At 38.5% G+C, this 21,458-nt stretch overlaps 1 protein-coding gene across 3 annotated transcripts in view; it reads right to left on the minus strand.

Moving 5' to 3' along the window:
* Window positions 1-21,458, minus strand: part of TTC29 (tetratricopeptide repeat domain 29) — a 255,421-nt gene that overhangs the window by 191,668 nt on the left and 42,295 nt on the right. For all 3 annotated transcript variants that reach the window (XM_082389007.1, XM_082389008.1, XM_082389006.1), the window contains one exon: window positions 17,034-17,219. In XM_082389007.1, the coding sequence (XP_082245133.1) occupies window positions 17,034-17,219 (186 nt within the window). The remainder of the gene's footprint in view (window positions 1-17,033; window positions 17,220-21,458) is intronic.

Here is a 21,458-nt window from a genome sequence, read left to right on the forward strand (position 1 = left end):
AAGCATAATGCAGTATGTGTTTTACTTGTTTTATGGGCAAAAATATTACATCAGCATGAATGAAATACTACATGGGTAAATCTCAAAAATTACTAACAATGACACCATCAGTCAATGAAAATGTTTTTATTTTGGTCAAGCATCATTCTACTCCTTATCCATGCATAATTTTTACACAGTTATAAAGAGATTACTATAATTAGTTTGCTTATGTAAATTATTTTATTAGAACTATTACTTTCCATATTAAGTATTTCCATAACTGCATTATAAAAGGCTGCACAATATTTTTTTGCGGGGGGATGTATACTTTAATCATCTGTCTAGTGCTTTTATATTTAGATTATTTCTCCACTATAAATAATGTTTCAATGAACCCCTTCATGTATTTTTCTATTTTTAATTTTTTTTTAATTTCTACAAGTGAAATTAATAGATAAAGATGTATGGGGGCTTCCCTGGTGGCGTAGTGGTTGAGAATCTGCCTGCCAATGCAGGGGACACGGGTCCGATCCCTGGTCTGGGAAGATCCCACATGCCGCAGAGCAACTAGGCCCGTGAGCCACAACTACTGAGCCTGCTCGTCTGGAGCCTGTGCTCCGCAACAAGAGAGGCCGCGATAGTGAGAGGCCCGCGCACCGCGATGAAGAGTGGCCCTCACTTGCCGCAACTAGAGAAAGCCCTCGCACAGAAACGAAGACCCAACACAGCCATAAATAAATAAATAAATAAATAAATAAATAAATAAATAAATAAATAAATAAAATTAAAAAAAAAAAAAAGATGTATGGAAAATTTTGTAGTTCCTATGCATTGCCATATTGCTGTCCAACCATTTAAATGATTCATATTACCACCAGCAATACACATAAGTATTATTTTAAGGAACCATGATTGCTTTGTTTTCTCGCATTTTACAAACATTTCACAATTATTCAAACTGATTTTCAGAGAAGTTAGTTATTTTCCTCTATGTTCATTACATATCATATTTCCTTTTTGGCAAATGATCTGTTTGTATCCCTTTTCTACTCATTACAGTGGTCTTCACATTTTCCTTACCAACTGATGTATTCATTACATAGAATACACCTACTAATGTCTTTGTAATATATGCTGCACATAAAGTTATTTTTTTCTCCTTTCTCCGACCCCCTACTCCATATCTGAATACTGTCTCTTCTGCTGAAATGTCTGGAAGTCATCCTTTCCATCGATTCAGCCAGCAGACTGGCTCGCTCTCCTTACCAGTCTTAATGCCTCCTTAATCTTCCCCTGCTTCTAGCTACCCCAGTTCTAGGTTACCCCACCACAATTACTGGACAACCTAATTCATACATGGATTCCACCAAATGTCAAAAAGACTTGTTATAAAGCCACCCAAGCCTTCATGTCCCTACTCACTCAGTTTGCTAGTCATTTTCTTTTCCACTTTGCTCTCCATATTTGGAAGGCCCTCTATACAGTATTAGCCTTTATGGATTTAGTTCTCTTAGAGAACCATCCTTTATATGCGTAATCTGGATAGGCTAAAATGGCAGTGGAGATTAAGTCATGAGGGGGTCATGTCACTGGTACTCCCTGATGGAATGGGTTTCTCACTGAGCACTACAGGGCATCTGGAGGGGTAAGGCTGGGGAAGGACCATGGAGGCAAATGGTTGGACAAGTTGGCAAATGACAGAGGACACAGAAAAGGAGATACAATTTTTTTTATTCATAATTTTGTGAGGGCCAGTTTTTTTTTTTTTTTCAGAAGCTTTTTCTTGTGACAATCTAATTAAAAATAAATGAAGGAAAAATAAACCCAGAAGGTCAACTTTGTGAGGTGTCCGTTGAGCAACCCTTGTCTAGGGAGGTGGTGTTGGGGAGTGGGAAGGGCACTGAACCAAAGCTCTGAGGACACAGGGTCCCGTCTTGGCTCTGACAGGCTTTAGTTGTCATTTAACCTCTCAGAATCCTATTTTCTGCAAATCTGAAATGGGAATAATATCTCCTACCTCATTCATGAGAAAAAGCGTGACATCTGTATCATCTATATCTACTAATACACCTTTCTATATGTGACTGCCATTATGTACATTGCAGATACGTCTGATTTGTTCTATGTCTGCCTAAATGTTAGTTAAATCAGTTTGCAGAGCCATGCACATATAGAGATGTTTGTGTGTATTTGTGTTGAGTATGACACAGAGAGGGGAGAGGGAGCTGACATGAATGTAGAACTCTGAATCCAAGTCTTGTGCCTGCTACTAACAAAATATGTGGCCATGGCAAAATTGTTTCATTACTCTGTTTCAGCTTCTTCATCTAGTAAATTAGAGTCTGGAATAGATGTCTTTTAAGACCTAATATGGCTCTAACATTCATTCATCTAAAAGAATTAAACAACATAATTTCCCAACCCAGTTTTCGACAATTGAGAACAATTTTACAATTTACTAAATCCACATTTACCTGTTAATCCATAGAAAAGGTTTTTCCTGACCCTTAGGGCCACCCTTATAGCATCCCTTCCTGAACATCAACTGCAGGAATCATGAACACATATAAAATTAATCCCTCAGAGAACAATTCTCTTCTATTTCCCACCCAAGCTACCACCCTTCAAAGGGTTTCCTCATTTGTTTGCAGTAGCCCAGCATCCAATGGTACAACAAGGATAAGCAGAAAAAGCCTGCAAGCTCTCGAGACCAAGAGAATACATACCTACTAAGCACCTACTGCACAAACAAAAGTGGTCCTACCACTTGGAAAGGCAGCAGGGAAGTTATTCATGGAAGCAAGGCCTCCAGTCTCCAGATAGGCTTAATGTTCTGAAGGAAAAGTAAAGAAGTTGACAGTTTTTAAGGACTGATCTTTCAGTAGACATTTAAGTGACCACAAAAATCAGAGCTGGAAGGGAACACAGAGCAAAGAGCATCTGCTCCCACTGCCTCATTTTACAGACGAGGAGAGCAAGATCCACAATGATGAAATAACTTACCCAGATACACATAGTTACTTAGCAAATGGCAGTGTCCAAAGAGAGTCTAAGTTTATTGCCCAATCTAATAGTTTTTCCTCTGCTAGATTTCATCTCTAGTCTGATGCTCAAATGCTGTTAGGTTAACTGTGCAGACCAAGATAGTCATCCAACGTCAATCAACCATCACTAATTTAAACTCTGTTATGAATTTGCAGGCTTCCAACTTATATCTTTATAAAAGCTTTTGTCCCATATTTCTAATATCCCTGTAGATTTAGGCTTCCCTTGCTATCAGAAAAACCATCAATAATTAACATTTCCCCCCACTTTTCTACATGATTAATAATATGATTGGATCTCTAATAGTTCTTTAATCACCATTTTTTTTCTTACCAACTGTAAAAACCTCTGTCCTTTTCAATACTTTTTAATTCAATGAAATCTTTAAAATTAGCTAGTTCCCCCCTCACCCCTATTAAAAAATAACACGTGCACAAGATAACCAATTCTAATAGTGCAATACGGTGTATAATGCAGAATACCTCCTGCCATTCCACATCATCGGTGCCCTTCTCTGGGGTCGCCTCAGTTGAGATTTTGTGTATTTGATGGGTTTTAAATCTTCTCAACAGCGCTTACATCTCTATTAATTTTTAATAAAATGAAAGAGAAAATAAAACACCACACTAAAAACTGATATATCCTTTGCATTTCTTTTAGTTATTAAGGCTGTTTTTCTAAGAAACTGGCAAACATTATTCCATGACAAAATAGAAATTACCATGAAATATCTATAAATTTTGATGTGGCATCTTTGATGATATTAAAATCTTTGATGATATTATTGTATTTTTTTTTTTTTTAATATGAGGATATATAAGACAAACCCTCTTTTTTTTTTTTTTTTAAAGCACTTTTCTTTTTTATAACTACTTTATTTATTTATTTTATTTTATTTTTTGGCTGTGTTGGGTCTTCGGCTCATGCGAGGGCTTTCTCTAGTTGAGGCAAGTGGGGGCCACTCTTCATCGCGGTGCGGGGACCGCTCTTCATCGCGGTGCGCGGGCCTTTCACTATCGCGGCCCCTCCCGTCGCGGGGCACAGGCTCCAGACGCGCAGGCTCAGTAGTTGTGGCTCACGGGCCCAGCTGCTCCGTGGCATGTGGGATCTTCCCAGACCAGGGCTCGAACCCGTGTCCCCTGCATTAGCAGGCAGATTCTCAACCACTGCGCCACCAGGGAAGCCCGATATTATTGTATTTTAACCTTTTTTTGGAGAACTGAATACTGTGATGATAAACTTCATTTCAAATGCTGAAGAATAAAAGTATCCACCAAATGAAGTGATATTTATAATAGAATATAGAATAAGGTAAAAAGCCAAAACTCTAGGAAGAGATTGTTTATATCAGATATTAAGGAGTTTTTAAAAATTGCCTTATATTATTTTAGATAGTATTCTCACAATAAATGTTCTATCAGAATTTAAAATGAAAGAACATTACATTTTTCACATGTCAAATCATATCACTCCACCATTATTATATTCTTTTATTTTTTCCTAAAATAACATCTTTTTTTTTTTAGTTAAGAAAAGTCACTGACACCACATTGAATATTGTACTGGTTTCCTGAGGCTGCCATAACAGTACCACAAACTGGGTGGCTTAAACTGGAGGCTGGAAGTCCAAAATCAAGTTGTGGATTGGCAGGGCTGGTTCCTCCTCAGGACTGTGGGGGGAGAATCTGTTCAGTGTCTCCCTCCTAGCTTTTGGTAGCAGGTGTTTCTTGGTTTGTAGATGGTGTTCTCTCTATATCTTCACATCATCTTCTCTCTGTACATGTCTCTCTTTGTGCCCAAATTTCCCCTTTTTATAAGGATACCAGTCATATTGGATTAGGGCCACCCTAAAAACCTCATCTTAACTTGATTGTCTGCAAAGATCCTATTTCCAAATAAAGTCACATTCATGGGTAGTGGAGGTTAAGATTAAGAATTCAACATCTTTTGGGGGTTCCACAATGCAACCCATAACAAATAGGATTGACAATTTTTCTCTCAAATGAGAAAGCAGAAAGTACCAGCATCCCATGCAATACTTGTCCTGTCTTGGCTGTGTAGTTACTAAAACCATTCAGCACCAACACTGGGGAAGGAAAGCCAAGCAGTGCAGCACATGTGACTCCGTGACAAGAGACTGCAGGCTGGGTGTGAAAAGGCTTACCCCACCAAACACGGAGACAACTAGAATCACAGACAGTTACGAGTAAGGTGTGTGTGGGAGCCCAAGCCAGTGGCAAATCTGAGCTCAAGGCAGAGAGGAGACAGGGTGGTTTGCAGGGCTCCTTTACCTTCTGAAGGATCCACTGGAAGAGGCATCAAATGAATGATGGGGTCTCATGGTCTGGCAGATGATGGATTTGAAAACATGGAGTGTACACAGAGAGATAAAGAAGGGAAGGTGGGAGGGAAGAAAGCCAGATGGATGGTGGCAATGATGAAAAGGGTCTCAGAAGTTTATTAGTCAAACTTTGGGATGGATGGATCGAGCAGAGCTAGAAACTACTCTGAACTGTGTTGAGGCCCAGTTCTGTGTCACGATCAATTGTAAAAGGTACTGCCAATAATTTTTATAACAGAAAACAACCAAACTTTTGGAATGGTTTGCTTTTTTTACCTATAATGATGATCTGTTATTATCCATTTTAAAAAGTCCTCTTTATTTGAATTCCAATGTGCTTTCTAGGTGGGAGAGAGAGGCTGTAGAACTTCAGAGAGCACATGACCCTCAGCCTATTTCCTTTTGACCACAGCCCATAATCTGTGGTGGTGTTACTACTTCTGCTTCGGGGGCAGGATACGTGTGTTGGGATTTCAGCAGTCTCATAAGAATGCTCTCTAAGTCAACATTAACAATCATATTTGCTTCCCTGAGAAAATAGGTTGAGAATGGCAACCATCCTGCACAGAATCACTGCCCCAAGGCTGGGGTAGCTGGAAGATAAAAATAAAAAGATATAGAAGCTCATGAACAATAGGTCGTGAGGAGGGGTACAGGGATTTTTTTCTTTTGAGCAGATATACTGACATGGTTTGAGGTCACCAAATGTTTCTACAGGCAGAACACGAGAGTCTGTGTGCCCATGGTGGGGATCTACAGGTAACCATCTCTCTAAAGCTGTTCTTCAGCAATGGAAGACTGTTCTGGGAATGTCCACAGATATCTAGATGTTTCTAGTTGTATGAATTACCTGAGATGATAGTTCAAGTGGGACTGAGTGGCAGAGATACTTGCATGGTAGGTTACCTTGGGGATAGCAGATCAGACGCCCCTGAGCTCTCAGATAAGGCATCTACAGAATCTGTTAAATCAGCTAAATGTTTCCATTTGATGAGTGTCTGAAGTGTCTGTGAGCAGTTTTCAATGTTGACAATCACAACTGCTATGCCTGCGCCTTTGACATCTTTGCTCTAATGGTTGGTTCTTCTTTTACACTGAGTTACTGAGTTAGTCTGGCGGGACCTTCCAGGAGACTTCAGTGTGGGGAATTAGGAGTCTAGAACTGAGTCAGAGAGCTCAAGTTTGGATCCCAATTCCAAGACCCATGATCAGAGACTGAGTCTCTGTTCCAGATGGAAACACTTCAAGACTGGATTAGCCAAGCGACCCACTATTTCCTCCTGGATTTAGTCTTAAATAATGATAATCATGGGATCTTGAAATAGTCCAGGACCCTGGATAGCAGGCAAAACACTATTGTAGACTTGTGATGGAGTCATTCTATATCAGTGAGCTTTAAAAGTTGTCTATTTTTATTTTTTGGATCATAAATACGTCGCTCATCTATTATATTCAAACAATACGGAAATGTGTTACAAAAAATGCATATATTTTTTCTACATTAAAAATAAAAATGGAATTTTTGGAAGACTAAGTTATATTAGTAAATTGAGAGATTTGTAAAGTGTCTAAAAATGTTAAAATGGAAGTTTTTGGAAAAGCACAAAGACATGTCACATCCCAAAGGGAATCTTTAGTGTAAAATTTTTGAAGAAATAGCAAAAAACCACTCAGAGGACTCGTGAAATCCCTCATTCAAAATAAGGGCATATAAGTGTTGGAGACTGTATCAGTCAAAGTTAGATTAGGCTACACTGTGGTAGTAAATAGACCCTGAAATCCCAGAGGCTTAGACAAAGTAGTTTTCTTGCTCACATGAAGTCCACTGAGGGTGGGTGACTCTCTAGAGTCACCCAATGCTCATTCAGGGAACTGGTTGCTTCCATCTCATGGTTTCACCATCTCAACATAATTCCTCCACGGTCACCATGGCAAAAACAGAGATAGTAGGGAGGACTGATATCTGCTCCAAGTTTCAGCCTGGAAGTGACTACTCATAGACTATTGGCCAGATTTAGCACTTTTTAGTGGCTGACACATAGTACTCAATAAGTGGTAGCTCTTATCATTATAGTCAATGGAAAACAGCATTTTGACTAGCTGGATAAGAGTTTATCATATGTAACTACCACCATTGATTATTACCCTAATGTAAGACATTTGTATTGTTTCCATTTATTTTTATTATTACCAATAATACATGTATAAAGATATAATATGTCTTCATATAAATTTTTGTCTTCATATCTGATTATTTCCTAGATATGTAATCCTAAATTGTTTGCTAGAAATGTCAGGCTAATTGATCCTATCACCAGCAATGTGAAAAGCCTGCTTAAATTTTTAAAATTTCACAGCATTAAATGCTATCTTCAATAAGTAAATAGACATTTATCTCTGCACATTTAAACATTTAAACATTCTGTACCTATCCTATCAGCCGACTCTCTCTGTAATTATCAGAGTATTGACTTGTCTCTTCCACTAAAATGTAAGCCTCTGAATCAAGGGGCCATAAATATCTTTTTCAGCCATATACTTCCAGCACTTATCCCAGTATCTTGCACATAGTAGAAGTACAATAAATGCTTGTTAGAAATTACAGGGGAAAAGTAGCATATCGTTAGTGCTTTAATTTGTGCTTTTTATGATCAATGTTGGCTTTTTTTTTTAATGTTTATTACCCAGTTTAATTTCTTCTACTGGTGTGTTAGTGTTTTTTCTTACCAATTTGTAAATGTTCTTTATATAATAATGATACTAACCTGTTATATTTGTTTCTGATAATTCCCAATTTTAGTGTATCTTTATATGAGGTCTTTAATAAATATTTTTTTCTTTAAGTACATGTCAACTCTCTCATTGTTTGTTTCTGATAGAGGGGATGCTGTACTGCTAGCCTCATGTTTCCATGAGAGGACCTCCTCTCTCCTTCCCTCTTCACTTCTCACCACAGAGGAGGAAAAACAATGTATCTGACTGGTGAAATCCTGAACTTTCATTCTCTCTGGACTCTGTTCTCAAGTTCCATGCTGAAGTTCACAGGCACAGGCTTAGAACCTGTAGAAGAGTCTGAACATGACCAGTCTTTCAGTAACTAGGTGGTTACGATGAATTCTGTGAGATAATAGTTTGATTTGAACAGATATAAGCTCTGTTCCCTAACTAGTCTTAGCTATTATGATCTGTCTGATTCCTATATTTCTTCTGAATTGGTTCTGAACTTGGAGCAGTGAGAAGATTATAATTACCTCTCCTATAAAGCCCATTGTTTTTCTTTGTGCTTTGTTCCATTGTTTTCACGTTTCGAAGGTCTTTCTCATCTAAGACTGAAATAAATATTTGCCTCGAGTTTCTACTTTTTTCATAGTTTATTTTTAAATGTTTCTCATAAAATATAATTTTAAAATAAGATACAGAAGTAATTAACATTACCATAAAATGTTTGGAAAATCATAAAGAGAAAAATTTAAATCACACTTAGTTTTTATACTTTGTATCTTCTACTTCCAAAATTATTGACATGTTTTGTAGACTTAACATTTAATCAGTTCCGGTGTATACTGTCAATTCTTTGATATTAGGACTTCCTCTTCTTAAAATTTTTAATTTTGATTTATCTCTTGTTGGGTTGTAGATAGAATACGGCATACACGGAAACTACATTCACAGTGTACTTTCTGAAGTACATAAGTAAGAATACCTTCCCATTGCTTCTTATGGGACAGAACTTACTTCTGTAGCATACTATCAGTTCTCAAGTTTATAGCATTCCACTCTCTTTCCCCTACCCTCAAAACCCCTGGACTCTACTTTTTTTTTTTTTTTTTTTTTTTGGCACTTATTGTTGCAAAGGAGAAAAAAATGAGTCTTATCTAATTTTTGTTCCAATGCAGGCAATCTGTGTTTTTTCTTTGGATGCAGGTGGGAGTCTGTCTTAACCTGAGTCATTCAAAAAATTCCCGAGAATTATCTAGTTATGGATTTTTCCTTATATTTTTGACTGGTTCATAAAGAGCTATTTCAATCTGAATATTCATATATTTTTAGGGTCAAGAAAGCTTTCTTAAAATGTCTTTGGTTATTACTTTCATTTTGGTTATCATCTACTCTACCTCAGAAACTTCCATATTGATAATGTCATTGTTTTCACTTCTTAGTCTTTCACTTGCATTTTGGGAAAATGTTTAGAGCTTGTCCTCAACACCACTGATTCAATATTCCATTGGGCCAATCCTGCCCTTTTTCTGCTCTGTATTTTAATTCTACCAACACTTTTCTTTGAAAGCCTTCCTTATTTCATCTGGGGCTCACTGTCATCTCATTTGGTTCTATTCTTAAGCCTTTCTGTCTCCTAGTTGTATCTTTCTGAAGACATTAATAATTTTTCTAAAATGATCACATTTACAGGTTTGTTCTTCAGATTAATGTTTTGTTTTCCTTGTATTTTCTACATCCCTCAATTAGGAGCAGTCTTTTTAGTCCAGGTATTTAAAGGCAAGCAGATAGACAGTCTGCCCTTGGCTCTGCTCGCTGGCTAGGTGGAGCTAGTAGAATCCTCCGCTTCTACCTCCATTTGGGGGGCAGTTAGTTGGTAAGAACAGCACTCACTCAATTCCAGTGTCTAGCAGGCATTCTTCTTGGACTGAGATTGGATCTTTTCTTGCTTTAACTGACTGCTTCTCTTCTACTTTAATCCGTTCTTTAAAATAGCTAGTCTTTGGCGGTAGAGCTCATTTTGACACATTTAGTCTTGCTCATGGTTCTATCTTTGTCCTAGTTCTTAAAAGACAGCACTCTGTGGTCATAATCTGACCCTAGTCTCTGTATGTTAACATCACTCCTCGTTCAGAACTTCCAGATTTAAGCGGTAAGGGTTAACTTGTCCAGGACTGATACCCTGCAGGCTGGTTTCCTAGAAAAGGAGATGGACTCTAGCAAAATTCCAGGGAAACCAGTTAGGCTCAGTGCTTTTAGGAATTCTGACCTAGACCCTAGACTTAGACCCTAGAGTTCTTCTCTCCTGACAGGGGAGAGGTTGGGGCTCCCCAAATTATGAATGCCTATGTGGCAAGTCTTGCTATTTGTGTGCCATATCCTATGACTGCAACCACAAGGCAGAGACCTTATCCCCTGCCCCTCCCCTTTGCACCCTCCCCTGCCCCGTATGCCGATCATGGAGGGGAGGGGCTGGTTGATCCTACATCAAAAGATGAATGCTGGGCTGGCAGGATAGAGCATGTGTCAAGGCTCTGCCACGTCATGTTGCTATTGTGTCTGGCCCCAATCAGACAATACTCCCCTAAACATAGAGCATCCAATGAAAGGGCAATGGGAGACCAGCACACCTGCTCAGCTCCTGTCTCTGAGTTTTCTCAGAGCAGCACTGCTCCAGCAGGCCTGCTGTGAGTGCTGCTGACCAATTACTTTGTTAGCATGGCAGTTGTCCCAACAAACTGGGCATCTCTCCAGGCCAATAACATGGCCTTCTGGAAGCAAGTCAGGGGACTGGAAATAGATCAAAGACCAAGATGGGAGCGGGAAGAGTCTGCTAGTGATGTTGTTGTGGTCAGCCTTCAGGATGGCTGGTTAGTGACCATTAGCAGGAACTAGCTTTGAAAAATCCTTGGCAGTGGGAGCCCTATGGGGTTAAGACTCTCAGTGACAGAATTCCTTTCTGTGTGTGTGTGTGTGATATGGAAAGGAATTAATTACCTAATACACGGTGGATACTTCACTGAGAGGAAAGCTGAACTACTGCCCCTCATAAAATTCATGCAAAAAAAATGAAAGGGGGGGCTTCCCTGGTGGTGCAGTGGTTGAGGATCTGCCTGCCGGTTCAGGGGACACGGGTTCGAGCCCTGGTCTGGGAAGATCCCACATGCCTTGGAGCAACTGGGCCCTTGAGCCACAATTGCTGAGCCTGCGCGTCTGGAGCCTGTGCTCCACAGCAAGAGAGGCCGCGATAGTGAGAGGCCCGCGCACCGCGATGAAGAGTGGCCCCCGCTTGCCGCAACTAGAGAAAGCCCTCGCACAGAAAGGAAGACCCAACACAGCCATAAATAAATAAATAAAAAATTAAAATAGCTTTACCTTAAAAAAAAAAAAAATGAAAGGGGGCATCTTCCCCATGATCACTAAAAATGGGTGGAGCATGTGTTAGGGAAGGACTGAGCAAGACAGGATAAGTGGACTCCCAAATTCTACTCCTTTCCATGAGATCAAGATGGTAAGGGAGACAGTCCCTTACAGTGGTGGATTCATCCACAAATCTGTTGCTGTGTCTGCCTTTCACTACTGGATGCATCAGGGGAGAGGGGGACCATTCCACTGTATATTCACAACACTGCTCTTCTCCTGGTTCCTTCCAGCCCCTGGCAAATCACACTGGGATACACCATCTAGAATGTGTCCAAAGAACTGACTGTCAACAATCAATTCTAGGCCCTGAACTGAGCAAGCCAACCAGGATAACTCTTCTTCAGAAGTTCCCAGTCACTAGGAGAATTTGGGGTCAATGTTGTAGATCTGGGTTAGCCTTTACTCAATCCCTATGCTAAAATCGCAGTTGAAGGCCTGCAGAACTGGAAGATGTGCACTTCCCAAGCTGTACCTACAATGGCCTTCCCCTGCCTGTTCTCAGTGAACACGATCAGCACCCGTGGTTGTCACCCAACATCTACTTCTAATCATCCTCCTGGTCTCTCAGGGTGGGAGGTCTAGGCCCCAAGCCCATATGGGTTGAAATGGAATGGATTGGTGCCAGAGTGAGAGACGTTAACTTAGAAGCCACCCCTATATGAATTGGGGGAGAAGGGACATAACAAAAAGCTAGACAGAAATCAAGGGTTACCCTGACCGATACTAATCCTCTCGGCTAGCCCCTGCAGAAAACAGACTTGCCTCCTACAAGGCTCCGTGGAAACCAGCCAGTCTCAGTGCTAAGTTCATTAATTTGGTCAAAGGCAAGGCTTGGACTCAGATCCTAAATCAATGGAAGGGGAGAAGGTGAAAGGTGTTGGTGCTTGCTCAACTATGAATGCCGATTGATCAACCCTGCCACTGGTTTGCTCCCCGCCAATAAAGCTGCAACTGCAAGGCTTGGACCCCAGTCCCCTGACTCAACCACTAAATACTGACCTGGCAAGGAGGATTGAAGTTCAGGTTCTGCCACATCATCTTATTATTGTTGCCTTGGCCACAGACCATACCTGAGGGGAAGTCGGTGCTTCCCTAGTCATGGTTCTTAAAAAACCCTCTCTCTCCCAGGCTCTGACACTGGCCCTGCTAGACCTCTGTGTGCTGCTCTACAATGTATGGGCACATTTCTTTGAGGTCCAGGGTCTGAGAGCTTTCTCCAATACTCCACAGACGTGGTGTGAATACCGCTTGTCCATTTGTCCTTCCAAACAGGTGACAATTCTGAAAGCAGATACAGCCACTGATGTGCTACAAGTATTTGTCAGACCACAACTACTCCACACCTGCTACCCCAGCAGATATTTCACCTGAAGAATAAGACTGCCAGCCCTTGAGCCAATAGAAGCCAGACCACATTGCATACTAGAGCCCCATCTTCAGCAGCAGTGGGAACTAGAGCTTGTGCTCAGCTCTGGCCAGCGGGCTCTGGTCCCATGTGTGCTCGTGGGCTGAACATTGGCCCTGACTGCACCCAGGTGCCCTGGAACATGGTCTCTGCTCATGTTCATTTGCTCTCTAGTTCCCTGAGGGTGCTGGAGCCATGCCCTGGCCTACAGCTGCTTTGCTGGGCCCTGACAACCTGCCCTTTGCCATCTGCCGGCTGGTATCCTGCTTTTTTAACCTGAATGGGCACCCCTGGAACCAGGAGGATGCCACCTGCCCCTGAGCACAGCTGCCGCCTAGCTGTTGCTGCAGGGCCTCCATATGTGGGGCTTGTCTGGACCAATCAGATCAGGTATGCGGAAGCTACACCATCATCACCTCAGGGGGACCCCCATATTCAGGTGAGCCCTCACGGCACTCTAGCCACGTATTTTAAGTAGTCCTAGTTTACCCTCCTCATAAAAATGCTACCCCAGATTACAGAAGCTGCACAGATAATTTTCATCATTGCTAAGTACATCAGATACTCAAAGTCAATCTCTAGAACTTCCATCAGCATCAACTCAGTCATTTTATCCATCAAACAATACAGGCATGGTTCTTGTGGCCAATGAACTGATTAAGGCCATAGAAAAATAGTTTAGATCTTTCAAAAAGTGGTTGCAAAACAAAATAACACCATCTAACTTAAAAATAGGTTTACAGCCAAAACATTCTACGTATTATGGAATTTGGGTGCATTTTATCATGCTATGGGGTGGGGCATCTAACTGTGAGCAAGCCACTGACCCGTGAAGACAATCTCACAGCAGCCCCACCCTGATCACATTTCCCAAACTCATCCTCACTCTCAGCTACTAAAATGATACAGTGCCATGGTTACTAATTGTATTAGTAGCCATTAGTAAGTGCTCCAATATTTGTTGAATGAGTGAATGGATAGATGAATGAATAAATAAATAAGTAAAGGAAGCAATGAATAAATCCTCCAATAGAAATACATTCACAGATTTAAAAAAAAATCAGAAGGCGAGGGAAATCAGGAGTTGTAGTTTAACGAGTATTGAGTGCCAGTTTTGCAAGATGAAAAAGTTCTGGAGACCAGTTGCAGAACAGAGCGATTGTACTTAAAACTACCGAACTGTACACTTACACATAGTTAAGATGGTAAATTCTGTTATACGTTTTTTACTGCAATAAATTTTCAAAAAATCAAACCAAATTTAAAAGTCAGAAATAAAATTTATAGGAAAATTCAGAATATTTTTATGATAGCTATCTGAATCTCACTGAGGCCACTCTTAAATTTTCATCAATGTAGCCCTGGCGTCTTCAGCCCTCATTTTCATGTATTATTTCTTATTTATTTTGTGACTTCTTTTTTCAGAGCCAGTAATTGACAGTTCCATTATTTGATTTCTCATAATTGGAGAAATTGATGCTTCCAATTATAAAAACAAAATAAGACTGAAAACAATTCTTATTCTTCTCAACTGAGGGATGTTCCTATAGTAGAGAACAAAAAAGTGCTAAACTATACTTTAGTGTATAATTTTCAGGAATTTTCATCACTAGCACATCATGAAAGTAAAGCAATTCTTGGTCTGCATAGAGCAATGGCTGCTAGCACAGGCTCTGAATCCAGCTGACTTAACACTAGCCCCACCACTAACCAGCTTAATTTCTTTGTGCCACAGTATCCTCATCATTCAAAATGAACTTAATAATTTCTAAAAGCTTAAAAAAAGTATTTACATCACTGATGAAATGAGAATAATAATTTTAAAAAGCTTAAGCAAAGGTTTTACTTTGAATTTTACTTAAGCAAGAATCTATTCCATTTTTACAAATTGAAACACTAAACTCTACTTTTAACAATAGGCTAAGAGTTTTAACAGGTAACTTCTCAATTATAGTAAGTAATAACCCTTCAGTACACAATTTTATAATCACCTGCAGTTCCACATTCAAAAACAACCGCTGTTAACACATTGGTGTATGATACATACCAAATATAATGATATTTTACATTGTGTTTTGAATCTTGTTTTCTATTTAATGTATCATGAGCATTTTCTCAAATTAATATACATTTGAGATTTCCTATACAATTTAGAATAAAATCCAAAGTCCTCAGCTTGTCCTACAAGCCCCAGTGTGATCCCAAGCCTCCTGGTCTAAACTTAGCTCCTTTCCTTCTACTCCCAGCCTTCCTCACTGGGCCCCAGACAGTGCTCAGCATGCACTTACCTCAGGGCCTTTGCACTTCCCATGTCCTCTCTCTAAAAACCTCTTCCTCCAGATTCTCTTATTCTCTAAGATAAGCCTTACTCCCTCACTTTATTCATGCCTCACCTTCTAAAAGGTGAACACCTTATGTAAAGTAGCGACCACTATCTATCCCTTTGCCTTGTTTCATTTTTCATCACAGCACGTACCAGTATTTCATATGTTATATAGCCATGAGTGGTTAAGGCCTCTTTTTCCCAGTAGAATGTTAGTGCCAGGAGGGCAAAGATTTTGTCTGTCTTGTTTACTGTTTTCTCCCCAGGCACTAGGTTCTAAACAAATATTTGTTGAATGAATGAATTTGGCTCTAGTTTGTAATTTCATGACTGCACAGAACTCTGTGGCATGGGTGTTGTTTAATGCTGCTAATCCCCTGTTTTGAGACATCATAAACTGTACTGCCATGGATATGCTTAAACACATTCTCTTAAATATTTTTGGATTGTTTCTTCAGGGTTGAATTAGTGGGGCAGCTTCCTAACCATCCCCCCTTTCTCTTATTCCTCTTCCCACAGGGTGTATCACAGCCAGACTTCCATCATACTCTTTTCCTTAGCCTGAAGGTATAGCCCAAACTCTACAGAGTTTGGTTCAGTCCAAACTCTGAACGTTGGCATGCTCCTAGTTTGCCTTTCCATACTCAGTTCCCATCATTGCTCAGAAATACACTTTCCACTTTAACCAGGTCGCTCCTCTTATCAGTGTCTCTAATTATGCTTTAGTATGTAGTTCCCTCTTACAGAATATATTCCTGTTTCTTTACCCGCCTAAAGTCCACCCATCTCCCAGATCCCCCACCAGTCCGTTCTGACTCCATCATGTCTTCCTTGGATCCAGTTTGTATGATCTCTCACTTCTTTGAATTGTTCTGTTCTTCCCCATACCTATCACTCAAGAAAGCCCCTGACAATCAGCCACGTTCCAGCACCGACCATGCTGTAGATTACAATGTGCAATTTCCTGAAGCACAAAAACCTTTTCCCTCCCTTCTCAAAGCCCTACGCAGTTCTAGCCACAAGATAATAAATATTTTCTAATTTAACTCTTATGCCAAAGTCAAAACTCTTGTGGAAAATGAGACAGTGTTCTGAGGGAAGAAAACAGAATTATTTCTGAGCAAATATTTTCATCTTCCCACATATTTTATTTGCATACTATCTACCCACTATCCTTCTATAAATAAATTTAATTCTTAACTTTCTGTTTGCAATCCTTATTAAACCACCAAATAAAATATGTTTCTGATAAATTTTTGTTGTCCTTTCAGACTTTGGCTTGTCTTAAGATAACATTATTAAGAATGACATTATTTTTAAAGGAACATTTCCTTCAGAAATTATTTAAAAAAGCACAACGGGGTGGTACCCGAGTTATATAGGTTATATATATGGGACTTGGGATGCTAGGAAAATCACAAAGTGTGCCTTTCCTTTTTCCCATTTTCATACATGAGAAATCAAGTTAAAATGAACGAGCAGGTCTGTAAGAAAGGAAAAGCATTTCAAAACAGTGCGGCACATATGTGGACGAAGGATGTGCGTGGAGGCCTGGAGGAAGGTGCTTTCTCTCCGTGGTGACACTGTTGGGAGCTCTAGGCTGCGCACTCAGCAGAGGTGTGACTGTAGCAATATGGACGGTGAGTCCAAAGTCTCACCCTTTTGCTTTTTAATCCCAGTAACTCACACTCTTCTACCCAGCCTCGGGTCTTTTTCTCCACCCCCATGTGCTTTCTGCTTGCCTGGACTTGGGATGCTTCAAAGCCCCCGCAGCAGACTGACAAACGGCCACTCACCATCCTCCTCGAAGAGCAGCCCCATGTGTGCGTGCGCCTCGGCTTCCTTCTTCCCACCGTCAATTTTGATGAGTTGAGCAATCTTAAAACATCGTTCATAGAAGTGGTTCCTTACCCACTTGTCTTCAGAATTATTGAAGTAACAGGCCAGAGCATACAAGTTATTATAGACCTCTTCAAAGTATTCTTCAAAGAGAGAAAAACATCATAAAATGCATTAGAAAGATGTCTCAAGGCACATCCCTTCAAATGGCAAACCAATATAGTGACATTTATCTTCTATTTTTCCTTAAAAGCATGATTAACCATTTAAAAAATGGAAATGCAAAAATTAATGTTTTAACTATTTAAATAGTTACATTAATTAAAGGATGTGCACACAAGAAAAACAACAAAATTCTTTCGGAGAGCTTAGACCCTGTTAGAAATTAACATACTCTTTGGTTGAAACAGGAGTCTTTATATAACACAAAAAAACAGAATAATATCTACCAGCAATGTGCTCAGTTCTTTTGGAAGAAATGAGTTTGTGGTATCAGCAAGTACTTTTCCCATTGAAGATATGAAAAGTATTTAGAGATTCCAGAGAAAGCAATGTTTGTTAACCATGGCAAAAAGATGAATGAAGAAAGCAGATGGAATCTGAAAATAGCAAGGTATTTTCACCCAGAAGAAAAGGCAAGCATGCAGCTTATAGGTAGAAGAAATGATGATCACAATGACCACATAACCTCCTTACACTTTCTAGTGCTGTTTCTGACAATACAAGTTACCAACAATGTTAAGAAAAAGTCGATTTCTATGCTTATCTTTTCTATGAGTAATTTTTTCTGCTGAAAATGCATTAATATTAGTCATCCCTCTCACTCAGTTACTAGTTTATTAGTTGTCAGTTTATTAACCCCCTCTTTTTTTTTCCCAAAGTGGCATTTGACCTATTTGTACACAAAAAAACTATATTAATAAACTGTGAATCAGTCTTATAAACTCCACTGCAATCAGTCATAAACTTAAACAAAAATGTTTGTGTTAAATTGTGCCTCACTCTCGTAAATTTCATTCTATTGGTGGATATGAACAAATTCATTATCTTTCTTTATGTTTCTTTGCATTTGTGCTTAAAGCACAGTAGTAAATATGTGGTAGCCTCTGGATTACCCTTCCAAGGATTTTTAACAACAATCATTATCTATTGGAATTAACTGATATTAATTGTTCACTACTATCAGAAGAGTCAACCTATATACTCCTGAAAGAATTACAATTATGAAAAGCATTTGTATATTGCCCACTGATACTCCTATAAGATTAAAATCAAAAGGCTCAGAAAAAATGACATTAGGCTGATTACAACAAAAATTAACTTTCAAAAACTGTACATAAGTCACTCCAATGTTTCCAAAGAAATTTCTAAAACCTATGTCATGTTTTTACACACACTGCTTCATAATTCCATAGGAAATGAAGATTTATCTCAAAATAAGTTTTAGACCTAAAAATTAAAGTTAAAAAACAGTTCTCCTTATCTCCCATTTTTGAAAGCACTGGGGATTCTGGAGACCATTCTGCTTTTTAAGGTTATTCACAATAGGCAATAGCTTAGGTGAAAAGTAGAGGGTACCCTGAGCTATTTACTTAAAATGAATACTCTCATTTCAGAACTGACTTCTCCTATGCTTTATCTTTCCATTCTGAACCTTCTGCCTAATATGAATAGAGCACTAAAATATGTTTTGTAGCATTTTATATTCTTTCTCATATTTAATGATTAGAGGGTTGCTGTTTTTTAAAACCTGTAAATAAAACATTTCATATCTTCTGTTTTAAAAAGTTACATGAAGAGCTTTTTAAAAATATATGCAATCCTGAAATAATTTTTCCTTTTTTCAGTAATTAAACCTTAATAGAAAAACATTTCCAACATTTCATAAACGAAGTTTTTGGTTTTGTTTAGAATGAGTTATATAAGCTATTTAGATTACATATTTAAAGGCTACTTGTCAGCTAAGCTATTTTTCTATGGAAAAATTGAGTGTTTTTCAGAGTATTAAGTATAAAGGACTATATCCAAGTTTTGAATCTTTGGATAATCCAAATATATGGTCTGTACCCTTTACGTTCTAAACAGCCTTTTCTCCTTGCTTGCGGAACACTTCCTTGAATTGTCAGCAGGTATATTTATAAGATGAAAATCAATTTTATTGTTGATTTATTATTTAGACCAATATTCATTATGCTACCTAAAAAGATCTCATGATGAAATAAATTTGGAAAATGCTCCTGCTAATTTCCCTCTTTCAGTGAACCACACAATATACATGAGCATGTTAAAGGCTCTGATAAGTCCTGCAATAAACCAACCTGCTTAATGTATATGTTAATTCACCTGGTTGTTTCTCAAACTTATTTCACCAGACAATTACTTTTGTTTTGCTTTACATAAACTGTATAAACATCCTGTGGGACTCTGCTTGGGTAGAACATACTTTGGGTATCTTAAATAAATGTTATTAGAAAAGAAAATTGCTGCTTAACCCTTAACAATAATTTAAAGTCAAGTGTAAATCATGTTTGAATTATCTATTGATTTGGCTACCCATTACCATTATTGCCATCTCTTCCCCAGCCCCATGGGGCACAAGGCCCTAATCATAATGTTACAGATGGTACAGAGATGATTCACAACAATGGGAAATATAAGAAATGCTATCAGGGACAAAGAAACACTTTAACAAATAGAAAATAATCCAAAAAGAAATGACTGGCTTACTTTAAACACTTCTTTGCTATAAAACAGAAAGTGCTATTTTGAAAAGTAATTTAAATAACTCTAGGTTCCTGCTCTGCCAAGTCTCAAGGGACAGAACTGACCTGAGATGACTATTGTTAGTGCCACAGCTTTGATTACATGGACTTCACTGTGACCCTAGAGTGATGGTCTTTCCAGTGAAAAGCAATGAGAATACTCAGAGATATGCTGCTTCAAGATAATTGTCTCAGATTCCACAACCATATGGGGTGAAATCTTCGAGGCACTATTATTAAGAGATTCTGTATTCTAGATTGCATGTGTGTGTGTGTGTGTGTGTGTGTGTGTGTGTGTGGGTTTTAAGATTTAAAATTAATTCAAGTTAATAAGAGTTTCTGTGCATATCCCTTATACCATTTTCTGGGACATTCTTAACTCAATCACAATTTTTCTCCTATGAAGTTCATGTGTTAAATGTGAAAAAATTACACACATTTTTAAAAAAGAGCATACAAATATTTACATGTCCTTCAACTGAAGTATTTCCAATAATTTTTTGCAATAATTTTAACTTTCTGTATTTTAACCAGGCAAAAGCCACTGCATTTTGAAGTCGATTACCCTACAGAAGAGTTGTTCTGAGCAAGAGGTGATTTTGTTCCATTTAACAAATGTAACCTTAGTTACCATGAATATATGATAAACCACTCAGTACAGAAAATATTTCATTACTTGTACCATGTGTATAAGACGTTGGCTATTGTAAAGTTTGGACTTTTTAAATTTTTGGAATTGGAGAATCATTTTAATTTATATGTATATTTACTTTTCTTTAATAAAAGATTACAAATTAAAGTTTTCTACCTTCAAACAGATTATTTAACATTTAGTTTCTTTACAATTACAAAATGCTTTATGACAAGTTTCTCATATTTATGACACTTTATGACTAGTGATGTGTTTGGCTCATATTTATGCTACTAAAATGAATGCTTCTATTTAAAACATTTAGTGAATGTGATTAATTCACCTTAGAAAATGACTATGAGCAAATTTTATCTGGATCAATTCTATTTTCAGTAAAAATATCATTTCAGAATTTGGGGCTGACACTAGAATGTAGGTTTTCTTACAATAGCATTTTAAAATGTTAAACAGTTAATTTCTTGAGAAATTATATGTAAATCACATTTTAAAATTCACCAAAGGACTCTATTTTTAAAGTCAATTCTGCAGTTAAATACTTTTCATTATACAAATAATCAAATATTCACCTCTTGTCTACACACACACACACACACACACACACACACACACGCACTCTAGTTCACATGTGGTGTTGTTAGGACTTTTGTATATCTCATATTTGTAAGTCAGGTCACAACCAGATAGGAAATATGTATATTGACTCCACTATAGAGGCTAAAAGACTTCTGCTACCCCTCTGATGCTGTTTCTATGTCCCTATCAATTTTCCACATTGTAGCACTGGGTAACAAAACGTTGTCTAATACTCTATTTTCCCATAGAAAGGCCTGAAAGGAAGTACAGACATCGTCATGTTGGGACTTGAGCTTCTCTTTTTGAGTCCTATGGTGTTTTCACACAAAAAGTTGAACAAAAGGATTTGTTTGGATTTGTTTGGTGAAAACACCAAATTTATATGCCAACTTTTG

This window comes from Balaenoptera borealis (assembly GCF_965194805.1).
Source record: "Balaenoptera borealis genome assembly, chromosome: 4".
Classification (NCBI taxonomy): domain Eukaryota; kingdom Metazoa; phylum Chordata; class Mammalia; order Artiodactyla; family Balaenopteridae; genus Balaenoptera; species Balaenoptera borealis.